At 50.2% G+C, this 25,531-nt stretch overlaps 1 protein-coding gene across 8 annotated transcripts in view; it reads left to right on the forward strand.

The window, feature by feature from the left end:
- The window catches only part of RFX2 (regulatory factor X2), a 99,709-nt gene that overhangs the window by 30,436 nt on the left and 43,742 nt on the right, over positions 1-25,531 (forward strand). For all 8 annotated transcript variants that reach the window (XM_089905590.1, XM_089905589.1, XM_089905592.1 and 5 more), the window contains exons 2-4: positions 20,162-20,274; positions 22,939-23,028; positions 24,977-25,056. In XM_089905590.1, coding sequence (XP_089761716.1) covers positions 20,170-20,274; positions 22,939-23,028; positions 24,977-25,056 — 275 coding nt within the window. In that variant the 5' untranslated portion in view covers positions 20,162-20,169. The remainder of the gene's footprint in view (positions 1-20,161; positions 20,275-22,938; positions 23,029-24,976; positions 25,057-25,531) is intronic.

Raw genomic sequence — 25,531 nt, forward strand, 5'->3', positions numbered from 1 at the left:
TCCAGGACTAGAGATCGGCATGGCGACCACTCCACGTTACCACTTAGCCCTGGGTTAATGGCCCAAGAGGCTGGCCTCAAATTCCTGGTCTCCCTGAAGCCCAGGTTCAGATTCTAACAGCGTGGGAATCCACCTTCCCTTCTTGTCAGGGACACTCATCCATTCTGTCCATTTATTCTGGGAGCGACTCCTGGACGCTGTCTTAAGACATAGAGTCTGTGCACCCCTGACATGATCATGTCAGGGGCGAGACCGCAAACGAGAGCTAAAGGGCATGCTTTAATCACGCACAAGTCTCTTAGTGTCGTGTGCTTTGATCATCTAAAGTGTTGACCCTTGTCGCTGGAGCCACGTGCTTCCCATTCAGTCAATGTGTTTTAAGATCCTTGGCCACGCTCCCCCCAGATAAGACCATGGCTTAGAACTCTACGCTCCCCTTGTAAGAGGCGGGGCAGCCCTCTCCCTTTCCCCCTCGCAGAGCCTCGGGACCCATGCGCAGCCTGCACTGTCCCAGAGCCTCAGGGACCCATGCACAGACCGCACTGCTCGGCAGAGCCGAAGCCGCATTGGCTTTGAGTCCAACTGGTTTCCTTTTCTCTGTGGGTCAAGATTGGCCAACACTAGGAACCTCCCTGTGGCCTCTTTCCGGAGCTGTGTGTCCCTGTGCTTCCTGCCATCTCGGGGCCCTGGTGTGGCCCGGCTTCCTCTTCCAAGAGCCTTCCCCTCGCAGGGTAGGGCAAGAAGAGCAGGCACAGGGACGCCAGATGCTGTAGTTTATTCCGACGGTCCCAGGAGGCGTGTGTAATACTGAGTCCACGGTTCTGTTTGTACCTATTTCATACGCACTTGAAGGTCTCAAAAGTCTTTTTAATTAGGTATCTACTCCTCTGTTCTTACGTGTTTTTCAGATAGCTTAATCTCCCCGGGTTGTTTCAGTTTGTCTAACCACTGCCCAGAAAACGTGGGTGCAGCTATGAGCTACCCCACATTGTTTGCTGGATGATAAATAAATTCTTTCCTCTTGGAGAAAAAGGCAGTTTCTCCTCCCAGCACTAGGAAGGCTTGAAGAAGTCCCTCCTATGATGCTTTCCACAGAGAGAGTTGGTCCTTCTTGGGTTTTGTTATTTCAGAACAAATATGGTAAACTGTTTTCCCCTCGGTTACTATAGAGAGGAGATTATTTGCCTTTCTCTTCGGGCTTCTGAAAATAATAGATTACATATTTGGGAGGGGTTTTTTTTAGATCTGGTTAATGTGAGATAGAGGGGATTGCTCCGGGGATGACATTGTTTGGTTTGGGAAGTATTCTCGCAGTTGCCCAGCAACAGGCTCTTGGAGAGAGAGTAGACTACGTCGCCCCTGGCAACCGTTGTTACTCAGCAAACAATGAGGGCTGGCAAACAGCGCCAGGACTGTGGACTCCAGGGTTTAATTGAACATCTGCATATATTTTTCCCTGGTGAAATTGTTTGAGTTTGGTTTGCCACCAAAGGTAGACCTGGGTCCACCGGGGGTCTACTTAGAATAAGGCGTATTGTTATGCTGGCATCTCATCTGTATAAACCAAGAGGAGCTGTTGGGGGAAAAAAACAAACAAACAAACAAAACTTTTAGCCCCTGGAATATGTCCTAGACCTCCCTCAGCTGGAAACTTATTTCAGTCTTAAGTCGAATGTCTTTTTCAATCCAATTCCTTGTGTTTATAAAAGTCTTCACCCATCCAGCCTACTTATCGTATGTCACTGATAAGCCACAACTCCTCGGACATTTTGCAGCACGATGTTTTTATTCCTGTTGCTCAAGAATATCAGAAAAGCCAGGTTTCGAACCCTGACAGCTCACACGTAAAGACAGTCTCGTGTCAGGTTGGCTGGTGATGGAAACTGAACCCTGAACCTTCTGGTTCTTCAGTATTCCTCTTAAGAAGTTGGATACTCAGGTGACCCTCAGAGGAGTGTGTACATCGTGCTTATGATATGGCTTATATGTGGAATCTAAAAAAAATGGTACCAATGAACTTATCTACAAAACAGAAATAGAGTCACAGATGTAGAAAACAAACTTACGGTTACCAGGGGGATAGGGTGGGGGAGGGATAAATTGGGGGATTGGGATTGACATATACACACTACTATATATAAAATAGATAACAAGGACCTACTGTATAGCACAGGGAACTCCACTCAGTACTCTGTAATGACCTAAATGGGAAAAAACCCAAAAAAGAGTGGATATATGTATATGTATAACTGACTCCCTTTGCTGTGCACCTGAAACTAACACAGCATTGTAAATCAACTAGAATCCAATAGAAATTAAAAAAAAAAATAACGGAGAAGCAAGATGTTCCCACCAAATCCTTCCCCCGTTGAGGGGCATTTTGAGCCACTTTGCGGTGCGGCTTTTGATCAAAACAGTCTCCCTGCACCACCAGAGATAGCAAATGTTTACCAGGCTCCGTTGCTTAGGTAAATACTGCCCCTGAACTTCATTCAAAGCCAGTGACACATTTCTTTCCCTCGTCCCTGCGTCATCCCCCCGCCCCCGCCCACCAACCAGGGCTATAAATTGAGAAAAGTTCGCCAGGGCAGAGTTTTGGTGGGGACTCAATCCTGCTTTATTCATCTCGAGCGCGGTCCATCTGATTAACGCAGCAGCAACCGCAAAAGTGTGCCTCCCGTGTGAGAACGCAGCAGCCAGCGGTCAGTAGAACAGCCCTCGAGGGGAGACTTGCTTAGTTGTACGGATCTGTGTTTCTTTTTCAAGGGCGATTCGCTCTGTGGCTGAATGCCCCCAGAACATGCCCGCTGCACCTTGGTACCAGTGTTCCAGCTAATGTCTTAGGACGATACAAAGTATCTGAACCCGTTTCCCAGTGTTCTTTTGCAGTCCAGACTTATCATGGGATGTCATTTGTGTTCTAGAACAAATAAAAGCAAGCTGTTAAAAAAAAAAAAATCCCTATTAGATGCAGTCATTAAGATCCAGTTACATCGAGGGTTGCTGGAATTAAAAGGAATAAGTTCCGACTGACTCAGAGATTCCCCCAAAGATTAATTAGAATACATGATTCTTCCCGCAGCCTGTGGCAGCGGGATAGCTGTAGATCGTTACATACTGAGGAAGGTAGATCTTTCCAAAAGAAACGCTGCTCTGCATTCCAGAAAATTGTTTCACACCCGGAGCCAGTTTAGGCAAGTCATTTTTCAGGAGTTGTCGCCTGATTTTAAAATTTTCTTTTAAATTGATCATTTAGAAAAATTTCCTTGAAAATTCTTCCCACCACCCGCCCACCGACCCTCCCCCGCCCCACACACACACATCAGGCCTCGCAGCTTGGATGCCTAACGTCTTTGGGTAAAGCCCTTCCTCCATCGGGTGAAAGAGCTGTGCTAGGAGATTTTAAGGGCCCCTCCCGCGCTGTGATTTCAAGTGGAAGTTCTCCATTTTTAGGTAGGCCGTTTCTCTGCTTCTTAAATTCCGGAGTGAAGTGATGACGGGGAGGGGAGGAGGGGTAACTTGGAAGGTCCCGGGTGTGCTGACGGTAGGATGAAGAAAGCCAGCCTCCTCTCTGTCCGGATCCGTCACGGAGGTCCTGCCCATCACCCATGGTCACTGGCCATCTCTGGGGATGGTGAGGGGGATGGGAAGTGCCCTGGCACCAAGGCAGCCCTGTCCTGTGCCGGGCTGTCACCAGGCTCAGACCCAGAAGATGCTGTCCGGGAAGAAGCTCCTGGCCGTTCTTCGTCATCCCGCCCTGCCCCCCTCCCCCTCCCCCCTCTGCCGTGTGGGCAGCTCTGAAGACTCGGGCGGTAGGGAGGAGGGGATGAGCCAGGTCAGTGCCTTCTCCACCTGCCCAAGTGCAAAAGCTGGACACTGATGAAACTGTACCTGGGAACCTGGGGCGGGGGACCCTGGCCAGTGGAAGGCGGAGCTGGCAGCTGGCTGGGCAAAGGCGGACAGGACAGGCGGGTAGCCTAGGCGGCAGGGCCCTAGGCTCCATCTGGCTCCAAAGTATCTCTGGAGGATCATCGTGGGCAACACGCTAGGGGCTGGGAGGGGACTGCAAGGATGACTAAGACCCAGACTTTGTTTTCTCGAGGCAGACTGGCTGGTCCAGAAGCCAGACGTGCACAGTTGTGTGATAGGAAGCAGGTCCGAGGCCACGGGCATGGAGAAGGGTGTGTGGTTGACGTGGAAATGCCGTGCTTAGCGAGGCTGTGGCCTTAGACCCGTGGGTCTCGCCGGGGATGATCCTGCCCCACGGGATACTGGGCGACATCTGGGGACATCTGTGGTCATCACCACTGGGGGCTCCTGGCATCGAGGGGGTGGGGGCCAGGGAGGCTGCTCCACAACCCACAGCGCCCAGGACGGCCCCGCATGGAGAACGATGGGCCCCAAAGGTCTCTAGTGCTGAGGCTAAAACACCCTGGCTTAGAGCAGCTCCTCTCAAACTTTAAGGCGCATACAAGGCTCCTGGGAATTGTGTGCAAATGAGGTTATAATTTATGAGCAGTTTCAGAAAAGGCGAAGCAGTGCCTCTCATCCCCAGCTGACTTTGCCCCCAGAGGACACTGGGTGATGTCTCAGCCATTTATGGTTGTCACAGCTGGGGAGGTGCTTCTGGCATCGAGTGGCTGGGGCCGGGGATGCCGCTCAGGACCCGACCGTGCCCAGGCTGGCCCCACATCCAAGAGTGTCGTGGCCCAGTGGCCTCTGTGCCGAGCTGGGGAAAGCGCGCGCTAGGGGCTGAGATGATTTGACGGGGGGCTGTAGCCGCTGCTCGCTGTGACACTTAGTCCCCTTTGAAGCCCTCGCTAACCAAGCCGTCGGCACTTGGAGGGCCAGGTGCTCTCCAGCCTGGCCCTGCTCTGTGGGGTCCCGTCTGTCCCATCCTGGCAGGGGCCATCCTCAGTGCTCTCGGGGACACCAGCCCACCCTCCAGTGGCCTGCACGCCAGAATGGCTGCGCCTGCCTTGACCCCACGCTGGCCACCCTCGTTCTACAAAGACGTTGACTTGCGGGGTGGAGGCGGCACAGCGCAGGGGCCTCCCTCAGGTCACCAGCCCCCTAGGCCCCGGTCTCAGAGCCTGGAGTGTTGAATTACGTTTGGGCTGAACTGGGGGAGCCGAGGGGTCAGGTGGCTGAAACCAGGGGAAGGGGCTTCCCTGGTGGCACAGTGGTTAAGAATCCGCCTGCCAGTGCAGGGGACACGGGTTCGAGCCCTGGTCCGAAGGGGCTTCCCTGGTGGCACAGTGGTTAAGAATCCGCCTGCCAGTGCAGGGGACACGGGTTCGAGCCCTGGTCCAGGAAGATCCCACATGCCGCGGAGCAACTAAGCCCGTGCGCCACAACTACTGAGCCTGCACTCTAGAGCCTGTGAGCCACAACTACTGAACCCGCGAGCCACGACTACTGAAGCCCACTTGCCTAGAGCCCGTGCTCCGCAACAACAGAAGCCACCGCAATGAGAAGCCCGTGCACCGCAACGAAGAGTAGACCCCGCTCACCACAACTACAGAAAGCCCGCACACAGCAACGAAGACCCAACGCAGCCATAAATGAATGAATGAATGAATGAATGAACTAAAAAAGAAAGAAAGGAACCAGGGGAAGCCTGGCGGTCCCCATGGAGCCACAGCAGAAGCGCATCAGAGCAGAGGGCAGGACGTGGTGGGTGCAGAAGGGGCGGCATGCCCCCGTGGAGAGGGGACTTAGGAAGAGGACGGAGGGGGGAGGTGGTGGAAATGAGACATCAGTCTCCAGGGGTGGGAGTGAAGGTAGGCACTGAGCATGCGGCGCCAGTCAGGGGCGGGACCCGGGCTTCTTTACCCACGCGGGCAACTGCTTGCGGGGAAAGACGATGGGAATGGTGACTGTCAGGGTCTTTTTCTACAAGTTCCTTCCAGTTACTAAGAAGGTGAAGCACCGGATAGGGAATTGAAATACGCAGGCCCAACGTGGATTCACATGATTCATTCACATGAACCATGTCAGTCGATTCGTAGCTCCGGTAACTGAGCTAAATTGTAGAAACTTACAAAGCAGAACTCTGAGCCCGTGTTGCAGACATTATTCTGAGTTCTCTTTGGCATGGGGCCTGGGGAGCAATTTCTATGGGAAGGAAACATGGACCCCACGCAGTACAGACAGTGAGAGACTCGAGGGGTCTTCATAACCTCATGCCTCCTGTTAAAGGAGGACCCTGTTCAGATCCAGCTCTGCCACTTCATGCTGTGTGGCCTTGGACTCACGGCTTGACCTCTCTGAGCCTCAGTCTGTTTGTTGTTGTTTCTTAATTGAGGCTGATAAAGGAGTAGTTTCCTGAGAACTGCAATCACACAGGGAACGCGCTGTGCTGGAGTCTGGTGTGGCTGTCATCCCTTTTCTGTTCCACGAGGTCATATTTTATCTATCGAGCACCGGCTGGGATCCAGGCTCGGGGTGGGCACAACCAGTACATCATTCCACCCCTTTCTCGGATGAAGAAGCTGAGGCTTCGGCCACAGTCCCGGCAAGTGACACATGAAGAGTATTCAGCCTTTCTCCCTGATGGAGCTCGCAGGCTGGGGAGCGGGAAGGGGTCCAGGTGGCCGTTTCTTCCAAGCGCTGCGCGGAGCAGGGCTCTCAGGTAGCTAGGATGCACCGTCTTCAAGTCCGAGGGTCTGAGCTGCTGCGTGAGCGTGGAGGCCACACGTGTTCCACCGCTCAAGGACCACAGACCCTTGACATCGTGTCCCGGACCCCCACCTCTGCATTTAGGCTTCCGATAGATAGCCGTCGATTTTGAGTATCCGTGCTGCCCTGAGGCAGATCCAGAGCTTGCAGCGCGAGCCCAAGGGGCAGGGACGGTCTAGGCCCCTGAGGGGGGCCCAGTGGAGACCTGAGGACCAAGTTACCAGTTAGATGTGGCCACCAGGCCGAGGGAGATGCCCGATGGCTCCAACAGCCCAGGGGCTTAGGAAACGCAGAAGCAGCAGCCATCTGGGGGGAAGAAGCTCCCTTTTGGATTTGCTGAGGCACCGGAGCGGTGCCCAGGTCTGGGGGGCGTCTGGAAATGGGAACCTGGCGCCGCGGGGAGAGGACCAAGAGGGGCCGGACCAGGGCCCGAGAAGACACTATCAGAGGGAGGAGGAGACCAGAAACGAGGGGTCAGAATCCCAAGGTGCAGCCCAACCGCTATGGAGAGGGTTGTGACGACCCTGAAAGCCGGCCCCGAAGCCCCCGACGTGAGGATGCAGAGGGAGGCGGCCTCCCACCCTGGACCAGCGCCGAAACTAAGGCCTGGGGCCCTCGGTGTAGCCCCTCCCCACACCTAGAGCAGAGCTGCAGCCTCCTCTGTGAGGGGCCGGGGAGTGAACTTCCCGGCTTTGCCATCCACGCGGCTCTGCCGCTGTAGCAGGAAGGGCGTCATCAACAAGGAGTAACGGGGGCTTCCCCGGGCTTCCCCGGCGGTCCAGTGGTTAAGACTCCGCGCTTCCAGTGCAGGGGACGCGGGCCCGATCCCTGGTCCAGGAACTAAGATCCCACATGCCAAGCGGTGCAGCCAAAAAATTCTTTAAGAATTTTTTTAATTTCAAAAAATGAACAAGGAGTAATGGGAGCTGAGGAATAGAGGGGTAGAAACGTTGGGTCGGGATCCAGGGATCCTGGCCGGATGGAGGAGGACGTGGGCGGGGGAAGCGGGGGGGGGGGAGTGGAGGGCGGGGTGAGACCAAGAGCTGGGGTGGAGAAGCTGTGTCAGAAAGTGGGGCGACAGAGGGACAATTTCAGAGAGGAATCCCGGGATGAAGTTCTCTGTAGAGAAAAACCTGTATTTTGAGGGTTTTTTCCCCATATGCATATGTGCAAATATGCAAACATAGGGGTCCCCCCCTTTTTTACTATGAAAATCACTTGTTTTTCCCTGCTGGGACCCTGGACCTAGTCAACCTTCAGTTTAATAGAAACGTTATCTGAAGTAAGAAAAGGGCAACAGTGTCTTAGGAGTGTTTTGAGCCATTTTTTCTCACGTTAGCCTGTGCGGTGCGGGTATGGACATGTGTATGCGTGTTCATGTATCTGTGTCCCCTATATGTTTCTGTGTGTGCATGTGTGTGTATTCGCAGGGTGGGGGGGTGTTGGTACATGTGTATGGGTGTGCATGTGTGTGCGTTGTGGGTGCGTGTGTATATGTGTGTTTGTGTGTACGCGGGTGAGTGTACGACATTTCTCCGGCCCACTCTCCGGGGACAGATAAGAGGCCGATGTGCTGAACTTTGGGGTGCCCCCCACCCTGCCCAACCAGGGGAGAATTTCCATTTCCTGGAACCCAAGTCTTAACGGCGTTATTAAGTGATTACTAATAAGGTATGGAATCGGGGTGGGTGCCTGCCAGGGGCACATGTGCTGGGTGAAAGTGTCAGGGCAGCCTGGGTGGGGTTTTTCTTTAGAATTTTGTTTATTTTTTTTATACAGCAGGTTCTTATTAGTTATCCATTTTAGACGTATTAGTGTATATATGTCAATCCCAATCTCCCAATTCATCGCACCACCACCACCACTCCCCCCCACTTTCCCCCCTTGGTGTCCATACGTTTGTTCTCTACATCTGTGGTTTTTTAATTCACATTTTCCCCTGAATCTGTGACATTGTCAGTGGCAACTAAAATCAGACCACATCCCAGACAAGGTAACCATACCTCAGTTTGGACAATTTTTACATTAATAGTCAAATCGTGTTGCTTTAAGAGGAAAGTAAGAGGGTGTTGCCGCCGTTACAGTGCGGGGGAGGAAAGGTGGCTGTCCTTGGAGTTCAGAGGGGCCTGTCCCACTTGACCCCGAACGCTGGGACCATGGGACTGGCCGCGGACCTGGCCGCCTCCCACCCCCTGCATTGAGCTTGGAGCCCTCTGAGGGATAGTTCCAGGGCTTGGGTCTGATCTTCTCTCTGCTGGAGAAAGAGGGAAATCTTGGCTTCCAACAAGAAAACAGGAACAGAAGCCCAGTTCTTACCAAAGAAAAAGGAATTTGAATTCTGAAGATACTTCATTCCAGAGGGACTCGGAGCCAGCTCTGATCCTTCAAAGTCCATGGCTGGAAAAGGAAAAAAAACCACAAAACTGAAAATTAAGTGAGGAATGCCAGGGCGTCCAAAAGGTTTAGGCCAAGAGGGAACAATGGGTCACCCTTGATGTGAGTTGAAATTATGACGATTGCAAAGAGTGGGTAGATTTTAAAGGGTCCAGTCGTTTTCCCCCCTCCTTCTGGCCGGATTGCAGCGATTTGGTGCCCAGGTCACCACAGTGCCCTCTTTGTCACTGTCCCCATTCTCAACTTGTCTGTGAGTCCATTGTACTCGAGCGCCGTTTGTCCAGCTCATTTCCCAGAGGCTGCATGTTCCCTGAGAACAGAGCTTCTCAAGCGGGGCGACCCTACCCCACACCCCGGAGATGCTCAGCAGTGCATCAGAGACTCAGGCTTGGGAGGTGCTCTTGGCATGTGGTGGGTGGGGGCCAGGGATGCCATCAGCACCCATAGTGCCTGGGCCAGCCCCCCACAGGGAATGACCAGCCGATTGTCCACAGTGGGGACCCTGCATCAGTGCCTACTGGGGGTGGTGCGTGGGAGTGTCCAAGAGAGAAAGGATGTGGTTTCCACCATCGTGGAGGGTTAAAGGATCCACTTTTCGGCAAGGAGGAGACGGCCATTTAGGCCTCCAAGCGTACGGGTCTCCTCTGGGTGCCTGGCGCTCAGCAGGGGCCGCACGCCAGCAGGAACAGCAGAGAATCTAAACTCCATGTGGCTTGCTCCCTAGACCTGGCCTCAGACTGAAGGGGACCCAAAAGAAAAAAAGGGACCTGATTTTTCTGGTCCCCTTAATAACTGTGGGAATGTCAACACAAGCATCAGACCAGACCCCGGTGTTTGAAACAATTCATGCTCTCGAGAACATTCTGGACTTGTTCCTTCTTGTCCATAGGGAAGGAATAAATTGCTTTCTTGGGGGCCAGTGAAACCAGGTGCCATCCAGATGCCACCAAGTACCAGCAGAACATGAACCGATGTCCCGAGGAGGCCATGTGTCTCTCCACAAAGTAAAAGTAAAAGGCCTGCGTCTCCCCAGAGCGGAAGTTAACTGGCCAATCAGAACGAAGGGAACTAGAAACCCGCCGGGCTGGCTCTCCCCTAATTACCCAGAGATGACATGCTGCTTCCTAAATATGGACCAGACCTATGCAAGGCAGGTGATCCCTCCCCTTGGCACGGGGAGGAACGGGGAATGGAAAGGAGATTGCTTCAGGTCATGGTGAGTCAGCGCTGGACCAGGAACCAGGCCCAGAAATTGCCCTCAGCTTTTTCTGCATTTCCTTTCCCGTCATTGCTGGTTACTAGGTAACCAGAGTATTCTCCCGTAAACAGAAGCCTCTTCCCTTTGTGCCCAGACAGCTTCATTCATGGAGGCCCTGATCCAGGGCTGCAGACTGTGGGTCTCTGCTTGGCCCCCTCACATACACTCAGGAACCCTCGCCCCTGTTCCTGCTGGTGGGTGTTTCTGGGCAGCGTCTCCAGAAGGTCAGCTGTGCCTTCTAAATGCCAGGCTGGCCCAGGAGGGGAACTGGCACCGTGGCCCTGCGCTTTTCCACTTTATTTCTCAAGTTTGCCCTTATCGTGGACCAGATGGCAAAGGAAATGTGCTCGGCTTATAAACAACACGCTGGGCGTGTCTCTGAGCGCAAAGAGCTTTGGGCCAACCTGGCCAGGCTGGGCCGTGGGTCGTGTTCCAGGGAGCGGCCGCAGATAGAGTCAGAGAACGAAGGCTCGGTCCCGGCCTGGGGAAGAAAAAACAGGAGAGAGGACAAGTGACTGTGATAGAACAAGCGGGGAAGACAGCAACGGAATGATTCCTATCGCAAGGTTCCTATCACAAGTTCAAGTTCAGAGCAGATGTGCAGCCGCCCAAGGTGATTGGGATCACCGAGGAGCCTGACCCAGCTGAACAGGGAAAAGGAAAAGCAGAGGACTTCACATTGCGTGTGGCTGCCGGTTGCCCTTGTCCTCACGGGCGGGCCACCTCCGCGCTGCCCCAGGAGTCACCCTGATCCCGCCTCACGCCTTCCAGAAGGACTCCCGAAACGACTGGTCTCGTCTTCCAGGGCTGCTAGCCCAGCAAACCAGCACATGTGGAGAAAGGCAGAAGCTTGCGCTTATTCTTTGTGGCTGAAAGCTAATAGCCGGATGGGTTTTTTTGTTTAACTTTCTATTTTGGAAATTTCAAACATCAACAAAACCCACCCACAGGATAATGAACCCTGTGTAATCACCACCGGCCTCTTACAGTTATCAGCATCCTGCATCTTGCACCACCTATACCAAAAACCACTCCCCATCCTCGGCTCGTTACTTAAGGGTTTTTTAGGTTAAGATTTACAGACCAGGAATTCCCTGGCAGTCCAGTGGGTAGGACTCAGTGCTTCCACTGCCAGGGGCCGGGTTCGATCCCTGGTCGGGGAACTAAGATCCCGAAAGCTGCATGGTGCGACCAAAAAAAAAGAAAAAAGAAAAAAAATTTACAGACAATAAATGTGAAAATCTTAGCTGTCCGGTTTTGACAGATGGATATTCCATGTAATGCACACCCTATCACATAGAGAACGTGACCATCCACCTCTCTCAAAGTTTGCCCCCATCCCTTCCTAAGTCAATCCCTGCACCCACACTCTTTCTGATTTTTTTTAACCTTGGATTAATTAGCTTTGCCCATCCTGTATTATGTGTATACTCTTTCGGATCCATCTTCTTTCACTCAGCGTAATGATTTTGAGATTCACCTGTGTGTTATGTTTCTCAGTAGTTCATAATTTTCTGTCAATGAATAGTTGTTCCCCATCAGCTTTTTGGCTGTGTGTGTGGGTGTGTTTAATGGTTGGGGGATTACACTATGCGTCATTAACTTAACACAGTCTGCAGTTTCTCACCCATTCTTCTGCTAATGCATATTGGGGTTATTTCTCCTTTCTGTCTAGAAAACTGCTACGAACATGCTTATACAGGTTTTTTGAAGACATATGTTTCCATTTCTCTTGGATAAACATCCAGGAGAGGAATTCTGGGTTAAAGGGTAGATTTAACTTGCTAGAGAACTGCCAAACCTTTTTTCCACTGTGGTGTATCATTTTACATCCCCACATTATATGCTGTCTAAAGAAACCCTCTTTAAATATAAAGGCATACATAGGTGGAAAATAATGGGATGTTCGAGGGTCACTGTAATGTGTATTTATGTTTCCTTCATGTCTTTTCATAGCTTGATAGCTCATTTCTTTTTTGAAGAAATTTCAGTTTTGGGAGTTGCCTGGTGGCCCTGTGGTTAGAATTCCAGGCTTTCCCTAGCATGGCCCGGGTTCAGTCCCTGGTCGGGGAAACAAGATCCTGCAAACTCTGCAGCATGACCAAAAAAAAAAAAAGTAGAAAGTAAAAAGAAGGAAACAATAAAGGAGAAATTAATGAAATTTTTAAAAACCTCTCCAAACAACAGAGAAAATGAACCAAAGCAAAATTTCCTCAAAACTGAAATTTCTTTTCTTTTTTTCTTAGTTCCCCCACCAGGGATTGAACCTGGACCCTGGCAGTGAAAGCACCAAGTCCTAACCACTGGACCACCAGGGAATTCCTCCTTCTTTTTACTTAATTTAAGTTTAATTTGCTTGTCTTTTTAAAGATTCCGAAGGTTGAAAACTTAATGATTAATTTTAAGCCTTTCTTTTAATATAAGTTTATAGAGCTAACCATTTCCCTCTAAGCGCTGCTTTAGATGCATCCCACAAACTTTGATATGTCATGTTTTCATTGTCATTTAGTTCAAAATATTTTAAATTTCTCTTATGGTTTATTCTTTGACCTGTGGGTTATTTTAGAAGCATATTTTTTATTTTTAAAATATTTTGGCATTTTTCTGGATATCTTATTGATCTCTAATTGATTCCATTATGCTCAAAGTACATACATGCTCTGCAAAATTTCATTCTTTTGAAATGTATTGAGACTTGCTTTATGTCCCAGAACATGACCCATCTTTGTGAATAGTTCATGTTCGTTTGAGAAGAAAGTGCAGGTTTGGGTGCTTGTGTTCTATAAATGTTAATGAGCTCAATGTGATTGATAGTGTCACTCAGATATGCTGTATCTTTATTGGAACTTTTGTTTAGTTTCTGTCAAAATAACTGAGAGAAGGGTGTTTAAAATGTCCAACTATGATTACTTATTTATTGATTTTTCCTTTAGTTCTGTTTTGAAGTTGTATTACTAGGTGCACACACATCTGTAATGATTATGTCATCCTGATAAATTGATAATTTTATTATGATGAAATGTTCATCATTATCTCTAGCAATATTCTTTGCCTTGAAGTCAATTTTGTCTGATCATTATAGCCAGCCTAGCCTTCTTAACATTAGCATTTGCATGGCTTACCTTTTTCCATCCCATTATTTTCCACCTATGTATGCCTTTATATTTAAAGAGGGTTTCTTTAGACAGCATATAATGCAATCTTGTCTTTTATCCAGGCTGACCATGTCTGCCTTTTCATTCAAGTGTTCACTCTATTTACATGTAATGTAATTATTAATACGTCTGGATAGAGGAAACCCATTTTGCTATTTGTTTCATCTGCTTTTTGTTCTTCATTTCCTGCCTTCTTTGGGGATAATCAATTATGTTTAGTATTTCATTTTATTCCCCTATTAATTTTTTAGCTATGTCTTTTTGTATTTTTTAGAGGTTACTTTAGGGTTTACAATATGCATCTTTATCACAAACTAGGTAGAGTTTTTACTACATCATGTAAAATACAAGAACCTTGCATGTGTGATTCCATTTACCCTCCCATTCCTTTGTGCTATTATTGTTATATAGATTATATCTACATATATTATAAATCCCACAAGAGAATGTTATAAATTTTTAAAAATAGATATAGACATTTTAAAGAAATTAAGAGAAGGAAAGAAAACAATACTGTCTTTTACAATTACCCACATATTTATCAGTTCAGGTGATCTTTATTCCTTCATATACATCCCAGTTTACCATCTGGTGTTATTTCCCTCCATCCTGAAGAACTTCCTTTTGCATTTCTTATAGTATAGGCAGCAAAATTTCTCAGGTTTTGTTTAGCATAAAGTGTCTTTATTTTCACCTTCCTTTTTTTTTTTTTTTTTTTTTTGCAGTAGGTGGGCCTCTCACTGTTGTGGCCTCTCCCGTTGCGGAGCACAGGCTCCGGGCGCGCAGGCTCAGCCGCCATGGCTCACGGGCCCAGCCACTCCGCGGCATGTGGGATCTTCCCGGACCGGGGCACGAACCTGTGTCCCCTGCGTCGGCAGGCGGACTCTCAACCCCTGCACCACCAGGGAAGCCCTCACCTTTCTTTTAAGAATAGCATTACTGGATATAGAATCCTGGGTTGACAAGGTTTTTTTTCCCCAACACATTAAAGATGTCATTTCATTGTTTTCTGGTTGCCATTGTTACTGATGAGAAGTTGGTTATCATCCATGCTATTGTTCCCTTGAAATATAGTTTGTAGTTTTCTCTTACTGCTTTAAAGATTATCTTTTTATTTTAGCAGTTTAACCATGACACACCTAAATTGATTTTCTTTGTATTTATCTTTCTTGGGGTTTGTTGAACTTCAGGGACCTGTAAGTTGATGTCTTGCACCAAATTTAAGAGGTGTTTGGCCATTCTTCAAATCTATCTTTTTTTTCCTTTCCCATTCTCTCCTTTTCTTCTGGGATTTCAGTTACATGTATATTAGATTGCATGTTCTGTTTTTTGTGTTTTTTTTTCTTTAACTTTTTTTCTCTCAGTTCTTCAAATTGATTGATCTATCTTCAAGTTCAATGACTCTTCCTTCTGTCATCTCTAATCAGCTGTGAAGCATATCCAGTGAAATTTCCATTTTAGTTATTTTGCTTTACAGCTCCAGAATTTCTACTTGGTTCTTTTTTTAAATTTTCTCTTCTTCTGTTGAGATTCCCATACGTTCGTTCATTGTGCATATAACTTCCTTTAAATTCTTGAGCTTATTTTCAGTAGCTGCTTTATCTGCATCACCTGGATTATCTTGGTTTGGTTGTAATTGACTCCTTTTGTTTGTTTGTTTTCCTTGGGTATGAATCACCATTTCCTATTTCTCCTCATAGCTCGTGGTCTTTCTTGGGTCCTGGACATCATGAATGATATGTTGGAGAGTCTCTGGATTCTGCTGTGTTTCCCCTGATGGCATTTAACTTGGCTGGACTCAAACTCTGCCCCTCCTGCAGAGTAGCAGCTGAAATCTCCACATAGTTTTTTCATCTTTGAACTGCCAGTTTTTCTCCAAGACCCCCATGACTCCCCCACACGTGTGGCTTCTAGCCAGTTGGCTAAAGATTTGGGTGGACCTTATAGTCGAATTTGGGGGTTCACCTGCTGTGTGGCTCTGTTTCTTCCCCCCACACACAACATTGTGAACTCTCTCCTCTGACACTTCAAGATGACCAGGCTGATGCTTTCCGCCACCCAAGCATTTGTGGACTGGGGTGTGCCACCAAGCAATAAGCCAGAGTCACCAACCAGTCTGACAGTGGTCTTTCAAGGGTGGACTCCCTGGCAGTGTCTGCCTGCTTTGGTCACCCCCCGGTGTCTTTAAATAGTTGCTTTAAAAAAAAAAATACTTTGCCCAGATTTTGTAATTGTTATCTGCAGGAGGGTTAGTCCAACCAATCTGCTCCACCATTACTGAAAGTCAGTGCTCTTTTGTATGCCTTTTTTTTTTCTTTTTTTTTGCGGTACACGGGCCTCTCACTGTTGTGGCCTCTTCCGTTGCGGAGCACAGGCTCCAGACGCGCAGGCTCAGCGGCCATGGCTCACGGGCCCAGCTGCTCCGCGGCATGTGGGATCCTCCCGGACCTGGGTACGAACCCGTGTCCCCTGCATCAGCAGGTGGACTCTCAACCATTGCGCCACCAGGGAAGCCCTGTATGCCTTTTAAAAAACATTTTTGGGGACTTCCCTGGTGGTCCAGTGGTTAAGACTTCCCCTTCCAACGCAGGGGGTATGGGTTTGATCCCTGGTCGGGGCTAAGATCCCACATGCCCCGCGGCCAAAAAACCGAAACATAAAACAGAAGCAACATTGTAACAAATCCAATAAAGACTTTAAAAATGGTCCACATCCAAAAAATCTTTTAAAAATACATATAAAAGCCTTTTTTTTTTTTCTGAGGTACGCGGGCCTCTCACTGTTGTGGTCTCTCCCTTTGCGGAGCACAGGCTCCGGACGCGCAGGCTCAGCGGCCATGGCTTACGGGCCCAGGCGCTCCGCGGCATGTGGGATCCTCCCGGACCGGGGCACGAACCCGTGTCCCCTGCATCGGCAGGCGGACTCTCAACCACTGCGCCACCAGGGAAGCCCTAAAAGCCTTTTTTAAAAAAAAAAAAACCTAAACTTTGATGTGCTCAGAACCCTTGATTAATGGACCCAAATAAAACATTTTTTCAGGAAACTGGATCAGCTTTTGTGCAACCTACAACCTTGATTATCTTAGGAAGGATTCCACATTCTCCATAGATGGGCCTGTTGTGTGTTCATATATTAGAGCAGCCAGGCTGTCCCACACAGCGTCTGTCAGTCTGTCTGTCTGATCCTAGCGTCAAGGAATGAATCGGGGAGCAGAACAGTCGGTCTCAAAAGGTCATTACCTTTTCCAGAAGGGTCTTAGTTACCCCTGAAATAACCAGGTAGATCGTACATTTTCTGAAACCTTTATGAACCTACTTGTATTTCCTAGCCGTACTGCCTCTTGAAATAATAATCCTGTGTGTTATTATCTGTTCTATAAAGTGCTTTCATAGACTCTCACTATCTGAAATGCTGTGTGTAAATTTTTATAATTCAGTATCAGGTGCAATACTAAGGCGTTACTAAAGTGTTCATTCGTTTGATAAATATGTGTCAGCTGCCTGAGTTGGGCCTGGCACAGAAGCAGGACACCAAACCTTGCAGGATGCACCGGAGGGACCCCTGTGTGAGTTTCCTGGGGCTGCCATTCAAAGTACCACAGACTGGGTGGCTTGAGACAACAAAAAATTATCCTCTTACAGTTCTGGAGACTAGAAAGTGTCAAGAGGGCCGTGATCCCTCTAGGGGAGGATCTTCCAGCTCTGGTGGCCCCGGCAAGCCTCGGCATTCCTTGGCTTGTAGCTGCGTCACTCCAGTCTCTGCCTCCATTGTCACGTGGCCTTCTTCCTTGTGTGTCTTTTCTGTCTGTTACAAGAACACTGTCACTGGATTTAGGGCCCACCCTCATCCAGTATGATCTCACCTTAAGCCTTTGCTTGAGTACATCTGCAAAGACATTATTTCCAAATAAGGTCACGTTCTGAGATTCCACGTTGACATGAATTTGGGGGTCGGGGGGACACTATTCAACCCACCACAGCTCCCCAAAGTCATCTGTGCCCAAACTCCCATCCTAAGTTTTAAGGGCTACACCTGGCTTCTGGGGTTCCGGGATTCAATCAGTTTTCTTTTTGACTTGGCAAGCTTCGGGAAGACCACTGCTGGCATTTCAGACCAGTGTCTGATACTTGTGTTTGTCTTTAAATGTCAACAGCTCCACCCTCCACACAGTTTGAGTCGCCCTCCGAGGCTCCTCCAGTCCTGTCACGTTGGTGAGACGTGGCCACGAGAACTAGGCACTGGATCAAGGGCCTGTGGCCTCAGGCTTTGATTCCAGACAGTGTAGTTTTTCTCCCAACCTTCCAAAACCATGTCACTTTATTAAACCCAAATTATATGGACCGGGGACTTCCCTGGTGGTCCAGTGGTTAGGACCCCACACTTCCACTGCTTGGGGACCCAGGTTTGATCCCTGGTCAGGGACCTAAGATCCTGCATGCCGCGTGGTGCAGAAAAAAAAAAAAATTATATGGACCAGTGACCAGCAGCCATGGCCTATGGGCCAAACCTGGCCTGTCGCCTGTTTCTATAAATAAAGTTTTATTAGAACACAGCCAGGATCATTCGTTCACATGTCAGCCATTTTTGCTCCTGTGCTATGATCGCAAAGTCTAGTAGTTGTAACAGAGACCAGGTGGGCCCGAAAGTATCTGGTCCTTTACAGAAAAAGGTTGCTGACTCTGGTCTAAACGATACGCACTAAGAAGTGTGATAGACAGACAGTGCATGCTGGTCAGCAGTGTGTTAGCCTCACTTGCACTCTGGAAGGTGTGTTCTGGCCACGCTAAGCACAGCATGGGCCCACTGTCTATCCCAACACTCACAGGTTCTCCCTGTTTCCATAAGGCTTCAACTGTGGAACAAGGGACTGGTCTCAGCAAAGTCAGCCTGCTCACTTTCTCACCAGTGGATTCGTTTCATGGAGAGTTCTAATCCATTTCCTCCTAGCGCCGCTGAAGTTACCCGCTTCCTGGCTTCAGATGGGAGCAGAGTGGTGCAGAGTGGGCAAAGGACTGGTTTAAAATGGTCAGAGAAAACCATAAACAAGAGACCTCGATTAAGCAGGTTGCAGCAGGATAATTCCAAAGGTCAGTTCCATCAGGAAGGCAGAGAATGTTGGAGACCCAGGAAACGTTTGCACGATTAGAAATTCGCACTCTCCTCCTCTTTCTTTTCCTCCTCCTCTCCCTCTTCCTCCGAAAGAGTCGAAGAATGTAGGAGGCACCTGTCACCGCATGGCTCTGGGGACATCTGGTGGTGAGAACCAAGTCAAGGTCACGGGAAAGAGAAAAATGCCACAGGCACCGCCACGGTCCATCCAGTGGTTCTTGTGGCACCAAAGGCATTTGGGAGGGGGATGGGGGAGTCCTGGGAGAGTCAGTAAAGATGGGATTGAGGCAACACTCTCAGATCAAACACACACGCATCTTTCTGCTTCCCTTAGGCAAATTATTTTCATCTATTATCAGTTTATATTCTTTTAAAAAGGCTTTTAAAAAAATTCTCCACCCATTATTGGAGGTGGGGACTCTTGGGGCTGTAGAGAAACATATATCAAAGCTCTGGCCGTAGGTCCTGGGCACCGTGGTATGTGCCATGCTGTCCAGGCCTCCCTGGGGATCAGGAGCTGGGAGACTTCACTCCTGGGGGGATGTGCTCAGAGCCACAGCCAGGACGGGACAGGGATGGGGACAGGTGTGTGTGACCACAAAACCACCTCCTCTCTATGCAGTTTGCGGATTGAACTGCTTCTCCAAAGACTTAAGGTAGCCAGTGTTTATTAAAAAGTGAAGAGGGTTTGACTTTCAGCATTTTCCTGGAGTGACTATCGTCTGCCACTGCGTGCTGAGATTAAATGAATCTTGGTGGAGAATTTTTAAATTACCTTCTTGAAAGATATCTACACCTGCCTGCAGAGAAACGTACTTGTCTGCTTTCTCACGGGCAAAGGAGCAGAAGGCACTTTTTCTTATTGCTGAAATGCCTGAGGATTTTTCTCCAGCCCCAAGGGATGTGCCATTTCTTTCTCTGCTATCACCTTTTTTCTCCCTAAACCAGTGATTCTTAACCAGCGTTGAATCCATTCCCCCCCCCCGCCCCCCCAGGGACACTGGGCAATGTCTGGCGACATCTGTGGTGGTCGCGACTGGGCGTGCTCCTGGCATCAAGTGGGTGGGGCCCGGGATGCCGCTCCGCCCCACACAGGGCCCTGGATGGTCCCGCAGAACGTGAATGACCTGCCCAGTGGCAGCAGTGCCGAGGGGGAGACCCTGCCCTAGGAGGATGCGCTTATAGTTTGGGGTGCAGTAGCTCTGCAGATGGCCGGCATCCCCCAGGAGCTTTTGGTTTTGTCGGTAAATGAGTAAAGAAGTCGTATGAGCCCGATCAGATCGGAAAGGGGGAGCTGTTGTCCCCTGCATTCAGGAATTCCTGCAGAGCTATTTTTTCGGGTTTATATTTGGACAAACATCCCCTGCCCCCTCCCTTCTCTCTTCTTATGGAACAGTTGTGCAACCTCTTCCCCGCTTCCCCTTCCTTACCTAGTCTGGCCAGGATCCCTGCATTTGGACTTGGAAGACTGCAGGTCATTACCGCTCGCCTATCGTGTATGTTGCCTCTTTGGGCTTCGTGAAGACAGCCCTGCCCCACTCACTGTCTCTCCGCCTCTCTTTAGAACTGAGCATGCAGAATTCAGAGGGTGGATCGGATTCGCCGGCTTCCGTGGCTCTGTGTCCCTCGTCAGCAGCCCAGGCGCCTGTGGCCCAGCCTGTGCCAGCCTCGCCACAGGTAAGAGACCAGCCGCCTGCCGCTCAGGCCGCTCTGGGAAAACCAGCGCAGCCAGGGTGGGGATGCGTCCACCTTGGCTTTGAAAAACATTTGAATCAGCAGAGCGAGGAATCTCTATTTTTCTGAATTGACTTCTCAGCTCCATGGCTGCTGCTGTTGCAACGCACCCTCATTTTCCTTCCTCACCCCATGTTATTAGACTTTTTCACTGTTTGTTGTAAAATGGTCCCACCAAGGAATTGATGATCCAAACTCACAAAGAAAGCCCTTCCCCGACTTTGATTTAGTCCATTCTTATCTGCTAGTGGTAGTTTTCTTGTACATTGGAAATGACCCTTCTACACAGAAAGCCTTTCTATCCATAAGGCAAAAGAGAAGTGAGAATTCTTAGGATTTGGTTCATTAATTGAATCTAGTATTAGAATCGGTATATTCTTTAAAATTTGCAGAGAGAGAATTTTCACATTAAGGCTCTCCCAACTTCTAGATTTCTATAGTGGACTGAAATACACCATTAAGTAGACATAAACATAAAATTAGTGACATAAATCTACCAGAAACCGAAGGTAACAGAACAGACCAAAATCATAGACATGTGCAGATGTCCACTGTGGCCACGTGATCATCTATGATTTACAAATCTAAAAGTTAGGAGCACGACAGAAAGGATTGATTATGGCAAACAAACAAACAAACAAAAAAACCCCCAAAAAACGTAATTCAGCAAAAGCCAAAAGGCAAACATCAAAGCCGTTTATTCAGTTTAGAATGTGTAGTTGGACATGTTTAGCATTTATTTCTTGAAAGTGTGGCGGCCCCAGCATGGGTGCCAAGAGGGCGTGATCACTTGCAGTGTGGTCTAATTGATTGTTTCCTTGCCCACTGAGCCTGATGCGTGAGCCCTCCACCCCATGGAGCCCTCCGCCCTCTCACCAAACCCCCGTCTCAGGCGCCCCTGGGCCTGGGTGGCGGCTGCCTTCACTGTAGCGGCTGTAGGCTGACTGGTCCCAGGGTCCTGCCATGGCCACCGTGTACATCCCAGGCTCCAGGGCTCCAGTCCCTGATGGAGATGGATCCAGCCCCGCACCCCTGCCTCGATGGTTGTGTCCCCGCCCCCGCCGGGCACCTCTCTCGCCTGCAGTCTGCACTGCACTCCCTGAACAGTGAGCACCCAGTTCATCCCCAGTAAGGGGCGTTCTTGCTCCCACTGTCCCCATGATGCACTCTTCTTGCTTCCACTCTCAGCCCTGGCCATCCACCAGGACTTGCCACCACAGTGGGCGTGTTCTGCCACCAGCCCCACCAGGCTCCGAGCACTGGCAATGTAGCCAGTGCCGCTGAGGAACTGAATTCTGCAGTTCATTTAAATGGAAGTAAATTTCAGTGTCCACAGAGCTACACAGCTAGTAGCTTCCGTATTGGACAGCTCAGCTTTGGAGTGTGTGCGTGTATATCCTTAATATTCTTATTTATTTGAGGCGAAATTCACATGGCCCAAAATTCACCATTTTAAGGTGAACAATTCAGTGGCGTTGAAGACATTCACAGTGTTTTGCGACCTCCACCTCTCTCTAGTTCCAGAACATTTTCATCCCCCAAAGAAGAAACCCTGTCCCCATGAGCAGTCACCCTCCATCCCTCTCCCCCAGCCCCTGGCAACCACGAATGCACTCTCTGTCCCCGTGGATTTGCCTGTTCTGGACGCTTCGTGTAAATGGCCTTTTGTGTCTGGCTGCATGGCCTTTTGTGTCTGGCTTCTCTCACTGAGCGTTATGTTCTCAAGGTCCATTCACATTGTAGCGAGTGTCATTGCTTCTCTCCTTTTTCTGGCTGAGTGATGTTCCCATGTGGGTTTATCCATCCACCCTATTGATTTCTGTACCATCTGTGTTCTCTTTGCCTCTGGAGGACCGAGTGTATTGAATTCTTATTAGAACAAGTGGTGTTTATAAAGCCAAGCCCCGCAGAATCACCACAACTGGTGATACTTAGGGTCCAAGTGGGACGATCATAGACTCACAGTTGATGACTTCCAAAGCCCAGCCTTTACAGAAACAAAGCGCTCTATTTCCTCCCTCACCTTGAGGGTACGTTTTGATCCTTCATGTTCTCCTAGCTTTGTCCAACCAGTCCTCCAGGCCAAGTGACAAAGCCACACTGGGAAGATGGCTCAGGGGCCCAGAGAGGCAGTCTTGGAGTCCAGGAGGGGCCTGGACTGAGTCTGGGTTGTAGAACTTCTGATGCTGAGGCCGCAGGACATAGACCTGGCCTTGACCATTCTAGGCTTCCTTTTCCCTCGTGTGTAAAATGGGGACAGGTCCAGGGGATACTGAGAAACGATGGGGTGTGACCCAGCTCGTCCGGCGGAGGAGGTGGTGTGGACGACCAGCCTCGGCATCCAGCTCTCAGCCCATGTCACCTTGATGACTATCGACCCCAAGGAGGCAAAGCTGCTGGGTGTGTGTGTGTGTGCACGTGTGCTCGAGTCCCCACTGTGCCCGCCCAAGTCAGCCTGAGCCGCATGTGTGTGCGCCCACCTCTCCTTTCCTACCCGTCCCGCTACGTTTCCATAAAGCGACAGTGGGCGCAGTTGAGCTGTGACCTGTGTTTGTTTCCAGGACTAACCTCTGGCAAGCCTAAATGTCCTCTTTCCTTCCCTTTTAGAGGGTGTTGGTCCAGGCAGCAGGCTCGGCTCCGAAGGGGGCTCAGATGCAGCCCATCTCCCTCCCCAGAGTGCAGCAGGTGCCACAGCAGGTAACCACAGCACAGGTGACTGGGGACGAGGTTGGCACGTAGCACCTTGGAGCCCTGTCTGAACGATGATGCATGCTTTTCTGTTGTCGCTGTTCCTTTTCGTTTGATGTGTTCAGTTCCTTACCAAAAAGTTCTTTGGAAGCTGTGTTAAAAAAAAAAAAAAATCTTTTGCTGCAGATAGGTTGCATCAAGCGAAGAAAACTTATGATCTTTCATTCATTCAGATATTCAGCCTTTGGGGCACAGGCGAGCCCCTAGATAGAGCATGGGGTGCAGCGGTAGACACACAGGCAGATAGAGGAGGTTTCTGGATTGGAGGAGCACCGAGCCCCCTGGGGAGGCAAACTCATCTGCAGGCAAGTGCTGGACCCTCAGACGGGCACTTCTTGTGAAATTAAATGATTTGAGAAGAAAGCTTGAATGTGTGGGCTCACCAGCCAAATCGCAGCCCAGATCATCAGCTCAGACAGGCGGCGTGATCTGAGCAGGGGTTTGGCAGACCTTTTCTGGAAAAGGCCTAGCCGTACATTTTTCTTTTTTGGCTTTGCAGGCCAGATGGTCTCTGGCACAACCATGCAACACTCGCGAAAGTCACAAAGGAATGGTGTGGCTGTGTGCCAATAAAGCTTTATTTATAAGAACGTGCGGGCCGGATTTGACCCGAGGGCCAGAATTTGCCGACTCCTGCTCTGTAAGATGCTGAATTAAAATCCGTTCAGGCTCCTGCCTGAAAGGAACCAGGAGCATATGGAGATGGCGAGACCCCAGAGGACACACCTCTCCCTTCGAGGGGCTCCTGCCCAGAGTAGTAGGGTGTTTAGAGATGTTTGCCTGGTGCTGTGTGATTTTCGGGGTCCTAGGGGAGAAGCGAAGGCATGGGGGTGGGGGTGGGGGGCTAGCAGGGAACCAGCGGCCCTGCTTTAGCTCCTTGAGGGAGGGGCGACCACGACTCCTGTGATTCCAGAAGCTTGCCCTCCTCTGTGGGGTTGGGCCTGTGCCTGCTGTTTCTCCTGGGCCACCCAGACTTGGGGGCTGACCGCTGCATCTTACCCAGTCCGCTAAGACAAAGGGGGTTGTGTGTGTGCATGTGTCCCCCGGGTTGGGCTGTCCTCAGAGGTGGGAATCGGCCCTGTCCTGCTGCTGCATGAGAAGGCCTACAGAGAGGGCACGATGAGACTGGCCCTCGATTTTCTCACCCCCAAACAAGGTTGAATCAGGGACCCGCTAAGCCTCCCTCTGCGGTGGGGTCCCAAAGTTCTGCACACAGAGCTCTGGGCCTCCACCAGCAGGGCCCGAGTCCCTTGGGGGTCATCAGCTGAGGCTGTGAACTGACCAACGAGGGAGGGGTCTTCCCACCGGCCTCCTCCCTCCACCCCCCCGCCCCACTCCAGGTACAGCGCTCCTGCTAATTCTGCTCAGACCTTCAGAGTCTCTTCCAGCTTGGCTCCCAGGACCCCGACCCGTTGCTGGGGACGGCCTCCAGGGCCACCGAAAAGAGTGGCAGGGGGGCGGTGGAGCGTATGAGCAGCTTGAGCCCCCTCCCCTGCCAAGGGGCCGTGGGGGCATCGGGCGCTCCGAGGTCCGCATTCCGTCCACATCTCTGGCGTCTGCTGTCCAGCAAGACTGGCCCCTCTGCCCAGTGGCCAGCAGACCGCAGGCATCCCCCCAGCCCTGCTCTGCACCTTTGCTCTGAGCTGGGCTCCTCCCCGCACAGAATAGGGGCCCAGACCCGCCGCGGTTCCATTTCCGTTTGGGCTCATCCGGAATACGTGGCCTTGACGTGACTGTCTCCCCTGGTTTTTTTTAGAAGTGCCAGCTGGGGGCAGGACAACTGTGATGTGGTGCTAAGTGTTCACAAAAGGCAATAGGAGATATTTCTGCCTGAATAATCTGGAAGTCCTGAGCAAGGAAGACTCCGTGTAACACCAAGTATCTGCTGTTGTTTCAGGTCCAGCCCGTGCAGCACGTGTATCCCCCCCAGGTGCAGTACGTGGAAGGGGGGGAAGCCGTCTACACCAACGGAGCCTTGTACGTGGTGTCCTCCCCCTCCCCCGAAAGGGGCCTCACAGGGAACCGACTGTAGGCCACATCCCAACCTTCTGTCACGACGCCCACTGAGCTCCCTTGGGGATGTGTTTACACAGAATCCTTTCCCTTACCCTTCGGGTGATGTGTCCCAACTATTACAATGGCATAAGGACATCACAGCCTGGTGGAGATTTCAGAAATCACAGACTGTTATACTTTTACTTCTAGAAAAGGCAGTCTTTAAAAACAAACCCAAAAACCCAATCCACCTTCTAAGTCTGAAGATATCCTTTGCAATCCAGAAACCGTGTCCATCTCTGCTTTTTCATCCTGGCCTCTGTTAACCTCTGGCTTTTTCTGATGTTGGTAAAACTTGATCTTCCATTTGTCAAGGACGTCTAGGGTTTTCTGCCTTCAAACTCCGTGATGCTTGGGGCAGAAAATGATGCGTTTCCCAGAAGCTCACTGTGCTCGG

This window comes from Delphinapterus leucas, unplaced genomic scaffold, assembly GCF_059928025.1.
Source record: "Delphinapterus leucas isolate spDelLeu-1000000601 "Yukka" unplaced genomic scaffold, BTC_Dleu_Yukka2 spDelLeu_asBTCV2_sq25, whole genome shotgun sequence".
Taxonomy (NCBI): Eukaryota; Metazoa; Chordata; class Mammalia; order Artiodactyla; family Monodontidae; genus Delphinapterus; species Delphinapterus leucas.